This window comes from Eubalaena glacialis, chromosome 3 (assembly GCF_028564815.1).
Source record: "Eubalaena glacialis isolate mEubGla1 chromosome 3, mEubGla1.1.hap2.+ XY, whole genome shotgun sequence".
Lineage (NCBI taxonomy): Eukaryota > Metazoa > Chordata > Mammalia > Artiodactyla > Balaenidae > Eubalaena > Eubalaena glacialis.
In genome coordinates this window covers 130,699,032-130,716,537 of record NC_083718.1, presented here as the reverse complement: position 1 = coordinate 130,716,537, position 17,506 = coordinate 130,699,032, and the positions used below count along the sequence as shown (strand labels likewise).

The following is a 17,506-nucleotide window of genomic DNA, read 5'->3' as shown; positions in this document are numbered from 1 at the left end:
ACACTCCCATTTACCATTGCAACAAAAAGAATAAAATCCCTAGAAATATACCTACCTAAGGAGACACAAGACCTGTATGCAGAAAACTATAAGACACTGTTGAAAGAAATTAAAGATGATACAAACAGATGGAGAGACATACCATGTTCTTGGATTGGAAGAATCAACATTGTGAAAATGATGGTACTACCCAAGCAACCTACAGATTCAATGCAATCCCCATCAAACTACCAATGGCATTTTTTACAGAACTAGAACAAAAAAATTCACATTTTGTATGGAAACACAAAAGACCCAGAATAGCCAAAGCAATCTTGAGAGAGAAAAATGGTGCTGGAGGAATCAGGCTCCCAGACTTCAGACTATACTACAAAGCTACAGTAATCAAGACAGTATGGTACTGGCACAAAAACAGAGATATAGATCAATGGAACAGGATAGAAAGCCGAGAGATAAACCCAAGCACATATGGGCACCTTATCTTTGATAAAGGAGGCAAGAATATACAATGGAGAAAAGACAGCCTCTTCAATAAGTGGTGCTGGGAAAACTGGACAACTACATGTAAAAGAATGAAATTAGAACATTCCCTAACACCATACACAAAAATAAACTAAAATGGATTAAAGACCTAAATGTAAGGCCAGACACTATAAGACTCTTAGAGGAAAACATAGGCAGAACACTCTATGACATAAATCACAGCAAGGTCCTGTTTGACCCACCTCCTAGAGAAAGGGAAATAAAAAGAAAAATAAACAAATGGGACCTAGTGAAACTTAAAAGCTTTTGCACAGCAAAGGAAACCATAAACAAGACGAAAAGGCAACCATCAGAATGGGAGAAAATATTTGCAAACGAAGCAACTGACAAGGTTTTTTCTCCAAAATATACAAGCAGCTCATGCAGCTCAATAACAAAAAAACAAACAACCCAATCCAAAAATGGGCAGAAGACCTAAAGAGACATTCTGTAAAGAAGATATACCGATTGCCAACAAACACATGAAAGGAGGCTCAGCATCACTAATCATTAGAGAAATGCAAATCAAAACTACAGTGAGGTATCACCTCACACCAGTCAGAATGGCCATCATCAAAAAATCCACAAACGATAAATGCTGGAGAGGTTGTGGAGAAAAGGGAACCCTCTTGCACTGTTGGTGGGAATGTAAATTGATACAGCCACTATGGAGAACAGTATGGAGCTTCCTTAGAAAACTAAAAATAGAACTACCATACGACCCAGCAATCCCACTAGTGGGCATATACCCTGAGAAAACCATAATTCAAAGAGAGTCATGTACCACAATGTTCACTGCAGCTCTATTTACAATAGCCAAGACATGGAAGCAACCTAAGTGTCCATCGACAGATGAATGGATAAAGATGTGGCACATATATACAATGGAATATTACTCAGCCATAAAAAGAAACGAAATTGAGTTATTTGTAGTGAGGTGGATGGACCTAGAGTCTGTCATACTGAGTGAAGTAAGTCAGAAAGAGGAAAACAAATACCGTATGCTAACACATATATATGGAATCTAAAAAAAAAAAAAAGGTCATGAAGAACCTAAGGGAAGATGGGAATAAAGACACAGACCTACTAGAGAATGGACTTGAGGACACGGGGAGGGGGAAGGGTAAGCTGGGACAAAGTGAGAGACTGGCATGGACATATATACACTACCAAATATAAAATAGATAGCTAGTGGGAAGTAGCTGCATAGCACAGGGAGATCAGCTCAGTGCTTTGTGTCCCCCTAGAGGGGTGGGATAGGGACCGTGAAAGGGAGATGCAAGAGGGAGGAGATATGGGGATATATGTATATGTATAGCTGATTCACTTTGTTATAAAGCAGAAACTGACACACCATTGTAAAACAATTATACTGTAATAAAGATGTTAAAAAAAGAAAAAAAGATGCTCAACATCACTAATGATTACGGAAAGGCAAATCAAAACCACAATGAAATATGACCTCACAGCCACTAGGATGGCTACTACTACTACAACAATAATAACAGAACAACAACAACAGCAGAAAATAACCAGTGTTGGTCAGTATGTGGAGAAATTCGAATTCTTGTGCACTATTATTGAGAATGTAGAATGTTATAGCCACTGTGGAAAAAAGTATGGTAGTTCCTCAAAAAAGTAAAATAAAATTATCATATGATCCAGAACTTCCACCTCTGGGTATACACACAAAACTGAAAGCAGGGTCTCAAAGAGATATCTGTACACCCATGTTCATAGAAGCATTATTCACAATAGCTGAAAAGTAGAAGCAACCCAAGTTTCAATTGACAAATGAATGGATAAAAATGTGGTACTTATAATGGAATATTATTCAACCTTAAAAAGAAAAAATTCTTAGATGTTACAACATGGATGAACTTTTACGACCCTATGCTAACTAAAATAATCCAGTCACAAAAGGACAAATATTGTATAATTCCATTTTTATGAGATACCCATAGTAATCATACCCATAGGAATTCTAGAGACAGAAAGTAGAATGGTGATTTCCAAGAGTTGGGAGGAGGGGAGAATTGGGAGTTATTGTTTAATAGGTATAGTGTTTCAGTTGAAGGATATGAAAAGGTTCTGCAAATGGATGGTCATGATGGTTACACGATAATATAAATATGTTAATGTACAGTTAAGATGGTTAAAATGGTATGTTCTGTGTTATATATATTTACCATCAAAATAATACAAGAGAAATATAGATAAATGAGGGATATAAATTTTCAGATTAAAAAGCCACAATAAATTGAATTGAAAGAAAATCTACACAAGCAAACGAAAAAATATCTGAACCAAATCACTGTGAAATTGCAGAACACCTAGTACAAAGATAAAATGCTAAAAATTTCTAGTCAGAAGAGAAAAACAATGAACAGAAGTTCACATACATCAGACTGAGAACTGAATGGCAATGGACTTCTCAAAGGTAACACTGGAAGCTAGAAGACAATAAAATCTGAGAAAATTCTGAAGGTTCTACACAGTTAAATCATCAATCAAACATAAATGTAGCATAAAGACATGTTTAGACTTTCAAGGTTTTAAAAAATTTACCTCCTATATTTAATTTCTCAGTAAACTAATGGAGAAAGCACTGCATTAACATAAGAAAATAAAACAAGAAAGAAAAAGATATAGAATCCTGGAAACAAGGGTCACAACACAGCATAGAAAAATATGAATTCTCGGGATCACAATTGAAGTGATGTACCAAGATGACAGCTGTTAAGAACAAGTTTAGAAAGCAAGCAGTCCTGATTAAATCAGCAAATTAAGGGCTCAAGCAGAAGTATCTTGAAAATATATATATGTGGGTGTGCTTGGTGATAGTGGAGGTTTGACTCTTATGAGGTTTCGAAACAAGTTTTAAAAAAATAGTATAAGAAAGCAAACATAGCCTAATATATTGTGTGATTCAGCTGTGAGTAGTATTTACATAGCCATAATAATAAAAATAATAAAAATTAATTAACCCCCAAATAGTGATAATATAATTCTATTGGGAGAAAAGAGGAGGGGACATGTTAAGAGTATGTATTAGGGAGGATTTATAAGATAATTAAACCTCTATCTTTCACAGTAGAAATTGTATATAATATCTAAAATTGAAAAAGAAATTTTAGCAGAATAAGCATATTACTTGGAAATATAAAAGTAAATAACAGAAGAGTCATTAATAATTATTAAATGATTATTGTCTTGGGGTAGCAAGAAGAGTGAGTGGGGAGGTATGGAGCATGGAACTATTATTTTTCCGTCATTTCATTTTGGTTTATAAACCTAGGTTAATTTTGGTTTATGAACCCAGTTCAATAACTGGATTAAAATAAAATTACTTTTAAATAAAAGATGCAGAGCTTTAGGAAATATATAAAGTACATGAACCTCATAAAGAAGTGAGGAAATAACAAACAAAGCCTGACAAATGAGGATCTGGTAGAGTTCAACCAGTTCACATACACAGAAGAAAAACAAATTCAATAAGGATAAAGACACTACCATGAATTTTTAAAAAGGAAAAAAAATCAAATATTTCAGAATTAAAAGGATGGAGGGAGGGGAAAATGGGAAATTGCTGTTTAAAGATTATAAAATTCCAGTTAAACAAGATGGAAAAGTCCTAGAGATCTGCTGTACAACACTGTGCCTATAGCTAACAATACTGTATTGTGCACTTAAAAATCTGTTAAGAGGGTAGGCCTCATACTAAGTGTTCTTATCACAATAATGTTTAAAAGGTTTAAGAGAAACCTTGAGAAAAGTTATAAGACCTTCAAGTTATTTTACAAAACTGGTTTTATGATTCTTCTGTGAAAGACAGAGGTAAAGAAAAGAATGTCATCTGATCATGACACATTTTATCAGAAGAAATTCTGCAAAAACAAAATAAAAACAGGTACACAAATGATGACCAAAATTTTATTAACAATAAAATGTATTTTTGTGTACAAAAAATAATTATCTTCAAAGCCTGAAGGACATTTAATATCATTTTAACTGAAATAATTTATATTAATTAATCTGATACTTGACAGATTTTCTGAAGGAGGTAACATACTGGCACAGCCATATGGTAACAAAACTATCAATTCAATATGGTTCTTGCTAATACTTATTTCTCCTAATTCCCAACTTCTACTCAAAATCAGGTCCTTCATATCCATGAAACAACTTTCTGCATATATATATTTATAAACTACTGAAAGAGATATGAATATTTTATCTAGAAGTCTCAACATGTATTTCATGGAGTCATATTTATAGTTCAAAATTAACATGCCCAACGTGTAACAAATTTAATTACTCTTCATCAAAATATGTTCATTAAATATAACTTTAAAATTCATATAACTAACCTTTTTGAATGAGATGTCTCGGTTTTCCTGTTTTTAATTTATATAAAATAGAAGAAACATGTTTTCTCTGTTCACTAGAATATTTTAAATCAACAGGAGAATGTATATTCTGTGGAAACAAAATAAAAGCAATGACAACAATGATAATATCTCATATATATTTTAGAGTTCTCAAAGAACCCTCACATATATTATAATACATTATCATAATTGACTTATTTAAAAAACAACAGCAGAAACCTGTGAGGTAGACAGAGTTAAGAAAAGATGAAAAGAGTTCCATTATGTGTGATTCTGATAAATTATCTTTCTATTAAGAGTTAATGATATACTTTGGACAATGCTCTAAGGGAAATTGAGGGGAAGGGGGACCTGTCAGGAGGGTGCCATGACAAAAGGAATCAGAGGGGAGGAGAAATAAGGAATAAACAAAGAGAAGCAAGATAATGTTGCCCAGGAAGCCTGATGGAAGATTCAGAGTAAGAAAGGAGGGACAAAATTATTTCACAGAACACTAAAAGATAGTAAAATAGGTAGAAATAAATGGGGCCAGAATTATCACAGGCCTTAAAAGTACAAATGGATCAGATATGTGTGGAAGGAATAATAAGTAGAATATTGATAAGGAGCTTTGTGGAAAGCAGAGGCACTGTCAGATGTAAACTATACAATGTCTGTAAACTGGTTGGGGATGTTTTAATAATTGATACTGTGTTATCTCTCTTTCTCTTCACAGACCATTCAGGATTGGTACAGAGGAACCAGGTCAATCAGGAATCCAGGCTCTTTCAAAATGTATCATCTCTATCTTACTGCATCATCTACATGGCTTCCAGCCTCAAGATTTACTCATGAGTCAAGATAGCTACTAGAGCACCAAACACCATGTCTATATTTCAGTCAGCAAGATGGAGGAAAGGATAAAATGACAAAAGGGCACAGGCCATGTGCCTTAAGGAACTTTCCCAGAGGCCCTTCCAATAATTTCTGTTCATAAATCACTGATCTCCCACAGCTAAAAAGGACAGAGTAAGAAATGCAGCCTTTTTGCTAGGTACTTTACTTCCTGGAGTAAAATGGTGGGTCTGTTACCAAGAAAGAAGAGAAGGACAGATATTTGTAGGCAACTAACAGTCTGCTACAGGAAATTAAAAAATCAGAATCTTGGGAAGGGATATATGTTTGTATTTGGAAAAACTTTCCCAGGATATTATGCTTTCCTTGATGAGAATCACTGGTCTAAATTCTGAAGATTCACAAATATATATCCTCAGATAGATCTCTTTTCTGAGATGCTTGGTTCTGTATATTTGTTTATGGAATACCTGTACAGTGTTTCCCATTTGCCATTATTTTAAGCTCTTTATAGATATTAATTTATGTAATACTCATAACCACCATGAGCTGTGTTCTTTCACCCTGGAAAATCTCACAGACACAACATACTCAAGAGATTTGAAGTCATATCTTTCCTCTAAACCTATTAATACTTATTTCTAGTTGTGGTGACTAGCATTACCTTCATCCAAGGGGAGAAAAGTCACATAAATTCTCTAACATGTGATAGCTGATAGAATTTTTAAACAGAAAATTTTTTTCATATTTCCCCTGCCTTGACTGTCCACTTATCCAAACCTCCTTTACTCTACAATTTAGAAGAAACACTTGGATATGTGTCCTAGTCCCCTGTACTTACAATTTTATGCCCAAATTCCTACACCATATAATACAGACATATTTAATTAAATATCCTTGAGTTTATTTTTATCTTTTAAATTTTATATGTAATGTCCTCTAATTGATTTTTTGAAAACATAGTCTCTATGCAGTGACTCATTGTGCAAGAATTTTTTTAATGCTCATGATAGGTACTAGGTATTATCTCATCCTGGAATGAATCTGTTTTTATTCTTCTCTAAAAAATCCCTCACTATAACTCTTACACAACACTATTTTCAGTCTTTACATGACAAAAATATTTCTTTTTGCTAAGAAGACAAATAAATAGCTACTTTTGAGTTAACCTATTCTCTCTATATTTAGAAAATTTTTAAGGTTGTCAAGAATAAATATAATAATACACTATCAAAACATGACAATATTTTACATAATGCTGTTTCTATTTTCATTTGGGCTCAAATCTTACTATTAAAATATGACAAAAAATGTAGACCACTGTTTTGCAATCAAATCTGTAACAATCAGTTCTAAATGCTTTTTCAACCTCAAATTTATCCATCAATCTTCTTCAGGCCATATCATCATTCTCATATCTTCTTACTTCTATGAATTTTGCTCTATTTTGGTAACTACTCTCTGTCTTTCCCTCCTGACAATGCAATTCATATGTTAAAAATCACCTCAAATTCTACTTCAATCATAGAAATGGACCTTTTCTGTGCTCTAGATCTCATACTTATATTCTCCTCATGAGAAAATAATGAAAGTGGAATGAAAGGATATGTTCAACAATTCTGTTTCTACTAGTACTTATTTCTTTACCCCCCCCCCAAAAGAATAAGGAAAATTTTTAAAAGGTATATATCTATCTGTCAAATCTGAGTATCCAGACTCTATCACAAATAAAGTTAATTTTGCAGAATCATGAAATTTAAAAGCCTCCAAGTCAAATCAATAGCTAGCTAGTTCCTTTTAGAAATATATTTTCTTTAGTTTGCCCATTTAGCCTTTCTTATATACTATCAACATATCATTGTTTGTCATCATTTAAAATAATTTTCCCTTCCTTGGTTTTTATAAAAGAAGAACCATGACAAAGGGTGCATATGTGATAGTGAAACAAATCTATAGAAAAATGATCAGTGTCTAAAGCCCTAAATGAACTGAGGCTTATACAAGCTGCCAACATAAAGAAAATGGGATGTTTGTTTTATGTACTGTAAGAAAAAAAAAGAAAGGATGTGCCCATTTATTGATTGATCTTCAAAATCACAGAGAAAACAACTTATGACAACACTGGAGAAAATCTAATATCTTGTTTTCAATAACAGAAAGGATATTCTATTAACTAAAGTGCCTTAAATTTAACACTGGTCTTCAATAATTTAGGAAAACATTTAAAGGATTTTTGGTAGCATTTAGAAAAGAAATAATCACCAAGGAGCAATATATATTGAAAATAAACTAATTACATCAGATATAATTTTATTTTTAACAGGGTCAGAATTAACTCAGGTTCAAATATCCTTGATATGATAAACCTGCATTTCAGCAACATGTTTGATAAACACTTTCACTACTTATGGAAAGACAGTATGATTAGGTGGAGATCAAAGATGTTGAGTTATCACATGGAAAAGAGTAAGGATTAGTAAAATGATGCCAACCTGAAGGGAGATCTCTAATGTCTTGATATGTGGACATGTTCTTAGCCCTATGCTGATCAATAGTTATATGAATGATGTGAATAAAAATATAAAGAAAATGCTTATCAAATTTTCAAAGGGGGTGGTAAAAGAACAAAATCAGTTAATACTGGACAAATTTAAAAGATTATCAATAGACTGGAGCAGTGGGTCAAATTGAATAGAAGAATATTAATAGGAATAAATATTGCAGTTGGGCAAAACGAATTTAATCACTACAATAATATGATTTAAAAACATGAATGATAAAAAATATTTTAGTTAAGAGTAAATTAAAAGTCCACTGTGTGATGACTTTATGCTATATAAGCATTCCATCTAGAATGAGGGAAATGGCAATCTTACCATATTCATTTCTGAACCATAGCTGAAGTACTGTTTCAGGTCAGGGCAACATATTTTTAGATGATTATAGTTAACCTGGAACATGAAAAGAAAGGAGCCTACCTACTGAATTATTTTTAAAGTAAGCCCTATGTAAATAAGCCACATATAAATCTAGTGTAGAGAAGAGATAACAAAGAGATCCGGGCTTCTCACATCCTCCAACTGCCATCTTCCTCATCTTGTAAAATGATACCATTCTCTTATTCAAACCATAAAAATTTAGGATTTCATCTCTATTTTATCCTTTTTCTGAAACACTTTATCTAAGTCATCAGCAAATCTTGGCAATTCTACCTCCTGAATCTATTTCAAATCTTTCACTTCTCTCTGTTTTCACTTTACTTCTCTAGTGTAAGCTATAATCATCCCTTCTAAACAGAAATAGCTTCCTATTGGTCTCTTGTCTTAACCCTAGCTGTTACAAGATATATTTATATTTGTCAAAAGGTAAATATGATCATGTTTCTCTTTAGCTTTAAAATCCCATAATGGCTGTCCAAGGTGTTCAGTCCTTACTATGAGGTACAAAAACCCAGCAAAATATGGCCCTTGACTACACAATCAAACACATCTTGTGTGCTACTCAACTTTGTTCACTATACTCCTGCCACACTGGATTTCATTCAGTACCTTGAACCCAACTCAACTAAAACAAGTTACTGCACACCTCAGATCCTTGTGTAAGCTCTTCCCTCTGCCTAGAACACTCTCCTTCCTATACTTTGCATGGCTAGCTTCCCATCCTTTAGGTCTTAATTGTAAGTATTATCTCCTCAGATAAAAACATTCTGTGACAATCCTATGAGAAGTGGGCATCCTCCTATTATTCCCTATTTCAGCACCTCATATATTTAATTCATAACATTTATCACAATTTTATTTGTTTACTAGGGTTACATCTTTTTTTTTCCCTTAGAATCTAGTCCACAAGGGGCTAATGACTTTGCTTATCTTGTTTACTCAAAGCCAGGAATGGCCCCTGGCACTCAGCAGATACTCAATAATTATTTGTTACATGTTGAATGAATAGTACTAAAGAGAAGTGCTAGAAGGAATGAGTGAAGGTTTAGGAACTTCGGCTAACATAAAATAATATAATATAAACTTCATTTTTTGGAAAGCGTCTAACTAGACATAATTTTAAAATAAATTTCTAACTTATATTTTTTAAAGGACTCTACCCCAAGTAACACTTTTCAATATTCTATTCTTTCATTCCTGATATTTTTCATACTCTATGGTTACTCCAAAGCATTTCACTGAGCAACCCTTTACAATTATCTTAGCCCCTTCTTCTAAGCTCTTTATCATGTACATCAACACAGATTCTCTAAATTTCCTGAAGCATCTTTTACTTTATCATTTCTCAATACCCACAAAAAAACATAAACATAACCATCTGATATGAATAATTATGTATTTATTCAGGCACATGTCTCTATCTACCTACATCACAATGACAATGAAAGAACTCTTCTTTGATGGTATCGAGTGGAGAAGCTAAGAAAAAATCATCTATAAGAGGTATGGAAATAGGGAGAGAGAATCTGTATATGATTAAATATCATTCAATCATAATGAGAAAAAAAAATTCTCAGAGTACTACTGAAAATTGGAATAGATTAACTGAGGATCTATGGCGCTTCCTGTAATTGACAAACCAAACAAGTATATGGTTGTAAAATATCAGATGGATGACTGGACTAGATATTTAATTATCCAAAGAGAAATGATAATTTATCATTTAATACTAAGGAGTGGTGACAGTGGTAACAATTTCCTCAATCTCCTTTCTAGACCAAGGGTAAATAATTTATGTCAAATTTTCTGTCTTTGAAAATTAAGATTCCTTTTCAACCCTTAGTGGTTTGAGTTTCTAAACTTAGCCTAGTTAGTGTTCTGAAGATTGTTTGGTTTTGTTTTCACATTATATATTATGCAAATCAGAGTCCTTTGACTTTAAAGGAAATTATAAGTCTTTGGTCAAAGCATATTGTTAACAGAGACTCATTGTTATGTTATCTATTTATCCCTGTACTATCTATACTATCCTATACCCGAGCGTTTGTTTTGTCTATATTATATATTATTCATTGTAAGTAGTCTCCATTTCAAGGATGATTCCAAAAACCTCCTTAGAATCACAGCCAAGACACCAGCCCCTTGGTATCCTACCCCATTTGTTGTTTTTGTTGTTGTTTCTGTTGCCTTTCCTCTTCTCAGCCAAGACATCATCTTTAAAAGTGCTAATCCAGATCTTAGGTCTTCTATATAATACTCAAAGAGATAACTTTAGGAGTATGCTAAAACCGAAACTAAAAAAAGTTGTTCTTTTATGTCTGAATGAAAACCTGTTAGCTCTAGTGTTTGACTACACACCCTCTCATTAACTTAGCAAGCAAAGCCTTCACCAGAGAGGAGGCTAATGTATAGTGATCCATGTTTTGCAAGGTCCACTTGATCTCTGCTTTAAAGAATAAGTGTTAGTTAGCAGGAAAAACCATGGAGGAAGGGGCATGGTTTAAGGTAAAAATTTTATGAGGAAAACGTTACTTTTTAAGATAGTCCCCCTTTAAGCAACTGGCAGGTTTAACTGATATTTGAAAAATTGCTACTACCTTGTATTTGATCCCAATCTTACTTTATCTTAACAATGAAGACTAGAAGTGAAGTGATAATATTCTTGATATATGGGGAAGAGAATTCACAAAGGATGACCTGGATAAACAAATACAGGAGAAACCTAGTAGATATAGAAAGAAATGTGGCATTTCTCTTCTACACAAAAAAGTAGCCACAGGAAATGAGGATGCCTGAAATTATATTTTGCTGCAATTGTCCAGTTAAAGAACATGTGGGAAAAAAGCATCATAGGAAGATATGCTCCCTCAGTTTAAGAATGATTAAAGTCTAAGTTCTATCCTCACCAAGATTAGAGGTGCCAATGAGTAAATCATTGAGGCCCACTCTTTGCTATATGACACCGGTAATACAGCAACTGCTAAGTAGTAGCGGTTGTCAAACCCAGTAAAAAAGAGATGCTGCAAACTTCCAGAGTTTAGATAAGTTACAATTTCAAGTTCAGAGAACACAACAGTAGTTCATGAATAGTAATAATTGATAGTAGGCAGAGTAATGAAAGTAAAGGGCATGAGGAAATTTCGGAGTATACAAGTTTTTGTTTCTTTGAAAAATCTCTCCAGAAATGTATTTGATTACTATTTACATGACAATGTAATTCTATTCATAATCCTTTTAAAAATATATATTTTACATTGTCTAACAGACAACATATTTACATAGTAATAATTGTAAATAATTCTGTATCTTGTTTGCCTAAGGATCACATTTTAAAAAGAGTGTAACTCTACATAATTGATATAATTTTGTTCATAACTTTCAAGCACTTATTGCATTCTACCTTATATAATAGTTAAGTACATTTTTCATCCCTAGAAGAAATTATTCTCTGTGAGGACTGGGGCCATGGTTTACTTATCTCAATATCCCTGCACCACTTTGACTGGATTCTTCAATCTCTGTTGCAGTATCAACTCACAAATAACAAAAAAGGATTGAGACATTTGATTAGTTTTTTTCAACAAATATGTATTGAGTGCCAGCTATATCCATGGCACTATGTTAGGCATAGGTACAAAGTTATTATTTTGTGAATATTTAAATTCTGTACTTCTCAAAATATGGCATAATTTAATGATTAATCCTCTATATAGATATAGAAAACATGAGAAGCAAGATAAAGACATTGAAAGTGAGAAAAACATAGTAGAAAGCACAGGTTGAATGCTAAACACATTCCTGATAAAATGTGCATTCTATTAAACCTCAAATGTTAACTCAATTGATTAAAATAATATTTAGTAAATTATCTAGTAAATAATTTTTAATCTAATCATTTTTAAATGAAAGGGATATAGTATATATTAGTAATATAAGTTAACACTGCTTAAGTAATCCCCAAATGAGACCACTCGCATGTTGGTATAAAATTTAATGATGGGCAGTGAAATAGAATTTTCTAGGAAAAAAACCCCTTTTTTCCTCAGCAGTAAAATATACAGCTCAAGAGTCTACATTTCTAGGTATATTTGAACAATGTTTATATTTATAAGAAGAGGAGAAAAGAACAAAGAGACCTCCAATATTTTGATGTTTAGGTTGTTCTCTAACCTACACACCTTAAGCAAATCTAGCATTTTAGAAAGTTTATGGTTTAAATTGGTTTAGAATCCGAAGAGGGGTTTATATTACCATAAAGAAAACATCTCAATAAATTAACATAGTAGCCATATATATAATCATGTTTCTAAAGTAAAGCATATTATAACCAACTTAAATATGCTTTATAAATACATACTTATAAACTATTAAATTGACTCAGTAACAATTACTTGGATAATATTTTCTAAAATTGAGGATTTAGCCTTCCGCACCTGGGAGTAATATACTCATTTGTGGAATTCAGAATATTTGTAAATGTTGCTTCATACAAGCTCTTATTACTAGACTAAGGACTAAAGCAGCTGTTTCTAATGCCGTATAATTATACTTCTTCCCTCCAAATGATACATATATCTCAGGAACTGCAGGGACTGTTTTGAGCAAAAAATAGATTATATAATATATATACATACATATGTGTGTGTGTATAAAATAGTATACGTACACACACTCAGGAGACAGATAGATAGAGATGTTCAATAAAGTGTTTTACCTGACCCTGAGTTGCCAGCCTGCAAGTTCTACAGCCTCAGTACAAATCACAGTCTGTCCAACTTCACAATGTATCCAGCACAGCTTCCTAAACAGCCTCAGCCCTACTGCTCTTATTGGAAATATTTCCGCCATGGTCCAAATGTTTATTATTTACATGAAGTCCAACATTCCTGAGGCTGGATAAAATGACTCAAAACTGTAGTTGCCAAACTTTCAAATGCAAACAGGTTTATTTTCAGTTCTTAAGCTAATAAAGTAGGTATTGTCAGAATCCTTATATTTTGTTAAACAAAAACTTATATATAAAGAAATGGCTGCAATTTACTGTGAGTCTCTACAGGCTTTCTAGGTGGATATAATCACCAAAACCCATGCTTAGATGGAATATCTCTAAAATTATCTTAAATAGATCAGAGAGCAGCAATATGATTCAATAATTAATATTTTCCATGTCATGGTACCTAAATTTGTTTTGAGAAAATTCAATACTGTCAATTTCTAGGTGAGTCATAGTACACAAATCTTTGTCACTCAAGGCTTAGACAATATTAAAATACATTGAAATAGCCACTCTCTCTTACCTTGAATAAATAAAAATTCATTTTAAGTAAGTGGTAAAGAATGGTCATTTTATTATCTTTTTATTATAAAAAGATGGACAGCTTGAAAAGTTTTGCATTAGCAGTCTTTGCAAAGCAAATTTTTTTATGCTGGTACATTTCACTGGACTTAAAAATGGTAATATTAGCTTTCTTGCATGAGGAAGTAAATAATTTCGTGAACAGTTTTATGCAAGTTTCAAATCGTTAAATTATGCTGGCTTGGATGAATTATTAAGTGTATTTCTCTTTTCAACTTTACACTTATCTTTTGTTTACAGTTGATATCCCTAGTGTCCAATCAGAGACAGGTTTTCATCCTGTTGTCCAGGGAATGATGGGCACAATTCCTTTTGACACTGATGAGAGGTGGATACATAAATCCAGCCCACTTCAGTGAAAATTGACCCATAATTTTTTTTTACCCTGAAGAAAAATACAGTAATAATGTTTAAAGATGGAAAAAAATACAGTTAAACTCTTGAGGTGTACCATTAGTTAACGATAATCAGCAAACATTATATTTTGCCTTGAGGACAGTGAGCTCCAGATTTGCTTTTCGGTGCTCATGAATTCTAACAATCATGGCTCTCTATATGATAGCAAGAAACCTAAAAATATGAATGATAGGTTTTTCACATTTCAATGAACTCAAAACTTAAAACTAAAAAGGAAAGGCATAATTTTAAAATATTCTTCTACCTCTTCTCTCCCCTAAGATTTTTCTTATGAAATGAGTGTATGCATTTCCTATAAATATTTAGTAATTGAAAATATATACAATTTCTCACATAAAGATTATGCACCAATTTAAAAACATGTGGATCTTGTATAAAACTCTAATGGTGTTTCTGAACTAGCATTTTCAAAATTATATCAGCATTCCTAAGATTTGGGGAAAAGAATGACTTGGCACAGTATGTCAGATCAATTGCCCCTAAATCAAATATCCCACCTCTAATAGCAGAAAAAAGAAACACTGTGAACAGTTAAGGCTATCCAGCAAAAACATTTTCATTTACTTTAATATCCCATTAAGGAGCTACTATTAATTAATTTATCTATATAGTTTAGTTTGTTTATATCATTGGCCTATAGCATTTCCAGAATAATGAGTTTTATTCTTATTACCACAGTATGGTAATCCCTTTTCCTTCTCTATCTTTGAAAGGTGTTCTAAGTTCTAGTGTAACAGGACCAGCAAGAAAATCTGTTTTACCTGCGTAGTTCATAACTTTGTAAGATCCTTTTGAACTCTGTATTTTACTTTTGACTTGCACCTTATTTTAATCTATCTTCTTTCAATGATAACCTTAATTCTTCCTGCCCCCATACAAAGATCTCAATGATAAGCAGAATTCTATTACCTACTCTTTTCATACTAGCACAGTGGATTAATATTTTCAGAAAATATACTAAAATGACTCCATGAGTTATAAATTATGACTCAAAAAGTATAAGTAGAGTTTGGATTATACTTCTTGTAAATGCAACGAATAGTATTTTAAATCAGTAAATATTTGTTGAGTGACTCCTATGCGCATATGACTATGCTAGGTAAAAGGTGGCAAAACAACTAAATTACAACCTGCCATAAAGTGGCTTATATTCCTAGAGTTAAGACATTCACATAATACAGTATGGTATAAATAAATTTAAATAGAAATATGTGTAAAACAAATACTAGTAACAATATTGCAACTAAGAGAAACTAATTTCCTCTAACATTAAAAAAGAAGAAATCTTTGTTCTGGAGATATCAGGGACTTTATCCTTTTATTTAATGCTGTAAGCTGAAGAGAGAAATAGATAAAGAGGTACAATTGTAGGAATAATCTCATTCTTAAACAAAAGGAAGTAAAGATGAGATTCCAGGAAGGAAGTTTTGGCCTTGACACCAAAAACTTAATCTAAGGTGAATGAACAAAGGCATTTTAGTGCCTACTTTGAGATGGAGACTGTTTGATGGTGTAATTGTAGAAAGAAGGCAATGTACTGGAATGGAGGTGAATTGGAGGGAACACATAGCAATGCTTTTACATATTAGCCCTATTGCTGAAAAAGAAGAGATTTTGCTCTCAATAACTGGCTAACTGATTCATAGCAGCCAAGATCAAATATAGTTAATTCTACCGAGCTTAATTCTAATACTAGAATCTTTCACAGTATGCAGCAATGGTTCTTTTCTGAAGGAAAAGCTGCTGGCAAGATATAATGCTCTATTTCTGTAATCATCCTTTCCCTCCTTTGGAGCTACTATATCTCCAACATACGGACTCCATTCTCCTTCCAATTCTAGGACCTAACTATGATAGGAGATAATAAGACTAAGTCTATAAGACAATAAGACTAGTCTCCAGACTAATACTTGGAGTTCCCTATTAATTTACCTTTGCTCATAGCCTAACACATAATTACGGTAATTAGTATTTTGTGTCATTCTGAAACCTTCACCACTCCGTTCTGCCTTTGAAATGTTTCCCAGTTCTACCTTGACATCTGCCTTGGACCATTTCCCAAGCCTCCATTCTAGCAATCCAGTCTTTAGTACCAGTTTTCTTTTTAAAACAGTCATCGAGCACAGTGTCTAGGCTTTGATACTCAATAACAGACTTCATTAATACCAGCTTTCTTTCTCAACCTGACCCAATTTCAATGTTGCTCAACTTTTCATATTAGTTGGTCACTTGCTGCTAGGCATGTGGACAGTGAATAGAGCTCACTGGATATAAAGCTACTTACCAGACTGACCCTCCTTTGCTAGTTCCTAGCACTATAACCATTCTGTCTCCTGTACTGCTCCAATGGCCAAGTCCAAATTCTTTCTTAGCCTAACCAGTTTTGCTTTAATTAATATACCATTTCCCATGAATTGCAAGATAAAATGCATGTTAAAGTTCCAATTTGCATGACACTTTTTTAAATGTAAATATTATCAGAAGGTTGAGCTCACTGGAAAGCATATTGAAGAAACTGGGAACATGAATTAGGCAGATGTGAAATAAATAGATAATGCTTAATTTACATAAGGAAAACATGAGGCAAACAGGAGACTGAAGAGAAAGGTGAAGAGACTGAACCAGCTGATGTGTACTGTGTACAACAGAATAGTAAGCAAGAAACATTGAAAAGATAAACTGACACAAAATTATAAAATGCCCATAAACTACTGGAATCTATGGTCTCTATTATGCTCTTTCATCTAGCCTCTGGAAACCTTCCTACATTCTCTTGTCCTCTGTCTGTGACATTTTAATACATAGAAAAATTAAGGCTGATAGCTATAAAATTTCACTCTTTACTCTCTCCTTTACATCATAAATAAAATAATTAAATAATCATCCTAACATCTGATTGCCCATTATCCTACACAAAGTTGAATAGCAAATGTAACTTGTTAATTCTAAGTAATTTGATAGGTATGTAACTGTGCGTATGGTATTAAAATGTATAGAGAGAATTTTTCTTGCTAAATAATCATTTTAAACACTCAAGTGAAAATTTA

The 17,506-nt window shown here is 32.9% G+C and overlaps 1 protein-coding gene across 1 annotated transcript in view; it reads right to left on the bottom strand.

Annotated features, from left to right (window-relative positions):
• LRRIQ3 (leucine rich repeats and IQ motif containing 3) overlaps nucleotides 1–17,506 on the bottom strand; it is a 198,427-nt gene that overhangs the window by 70,277 nt on the left and 110,644 nt on the right. Inside the window, exon 5 of the mRNA XM_061186447.1 lies at nucleotides 4,893–5,001. Within this exon, the coding sequence (XP_061042430.1) occupies nucleotides 4,893–5,001 (109 nt within the window). The remainder of the gene's footprint in view (nucleotides 1–4,892; nucleotides 5,002–17,506) is intronic.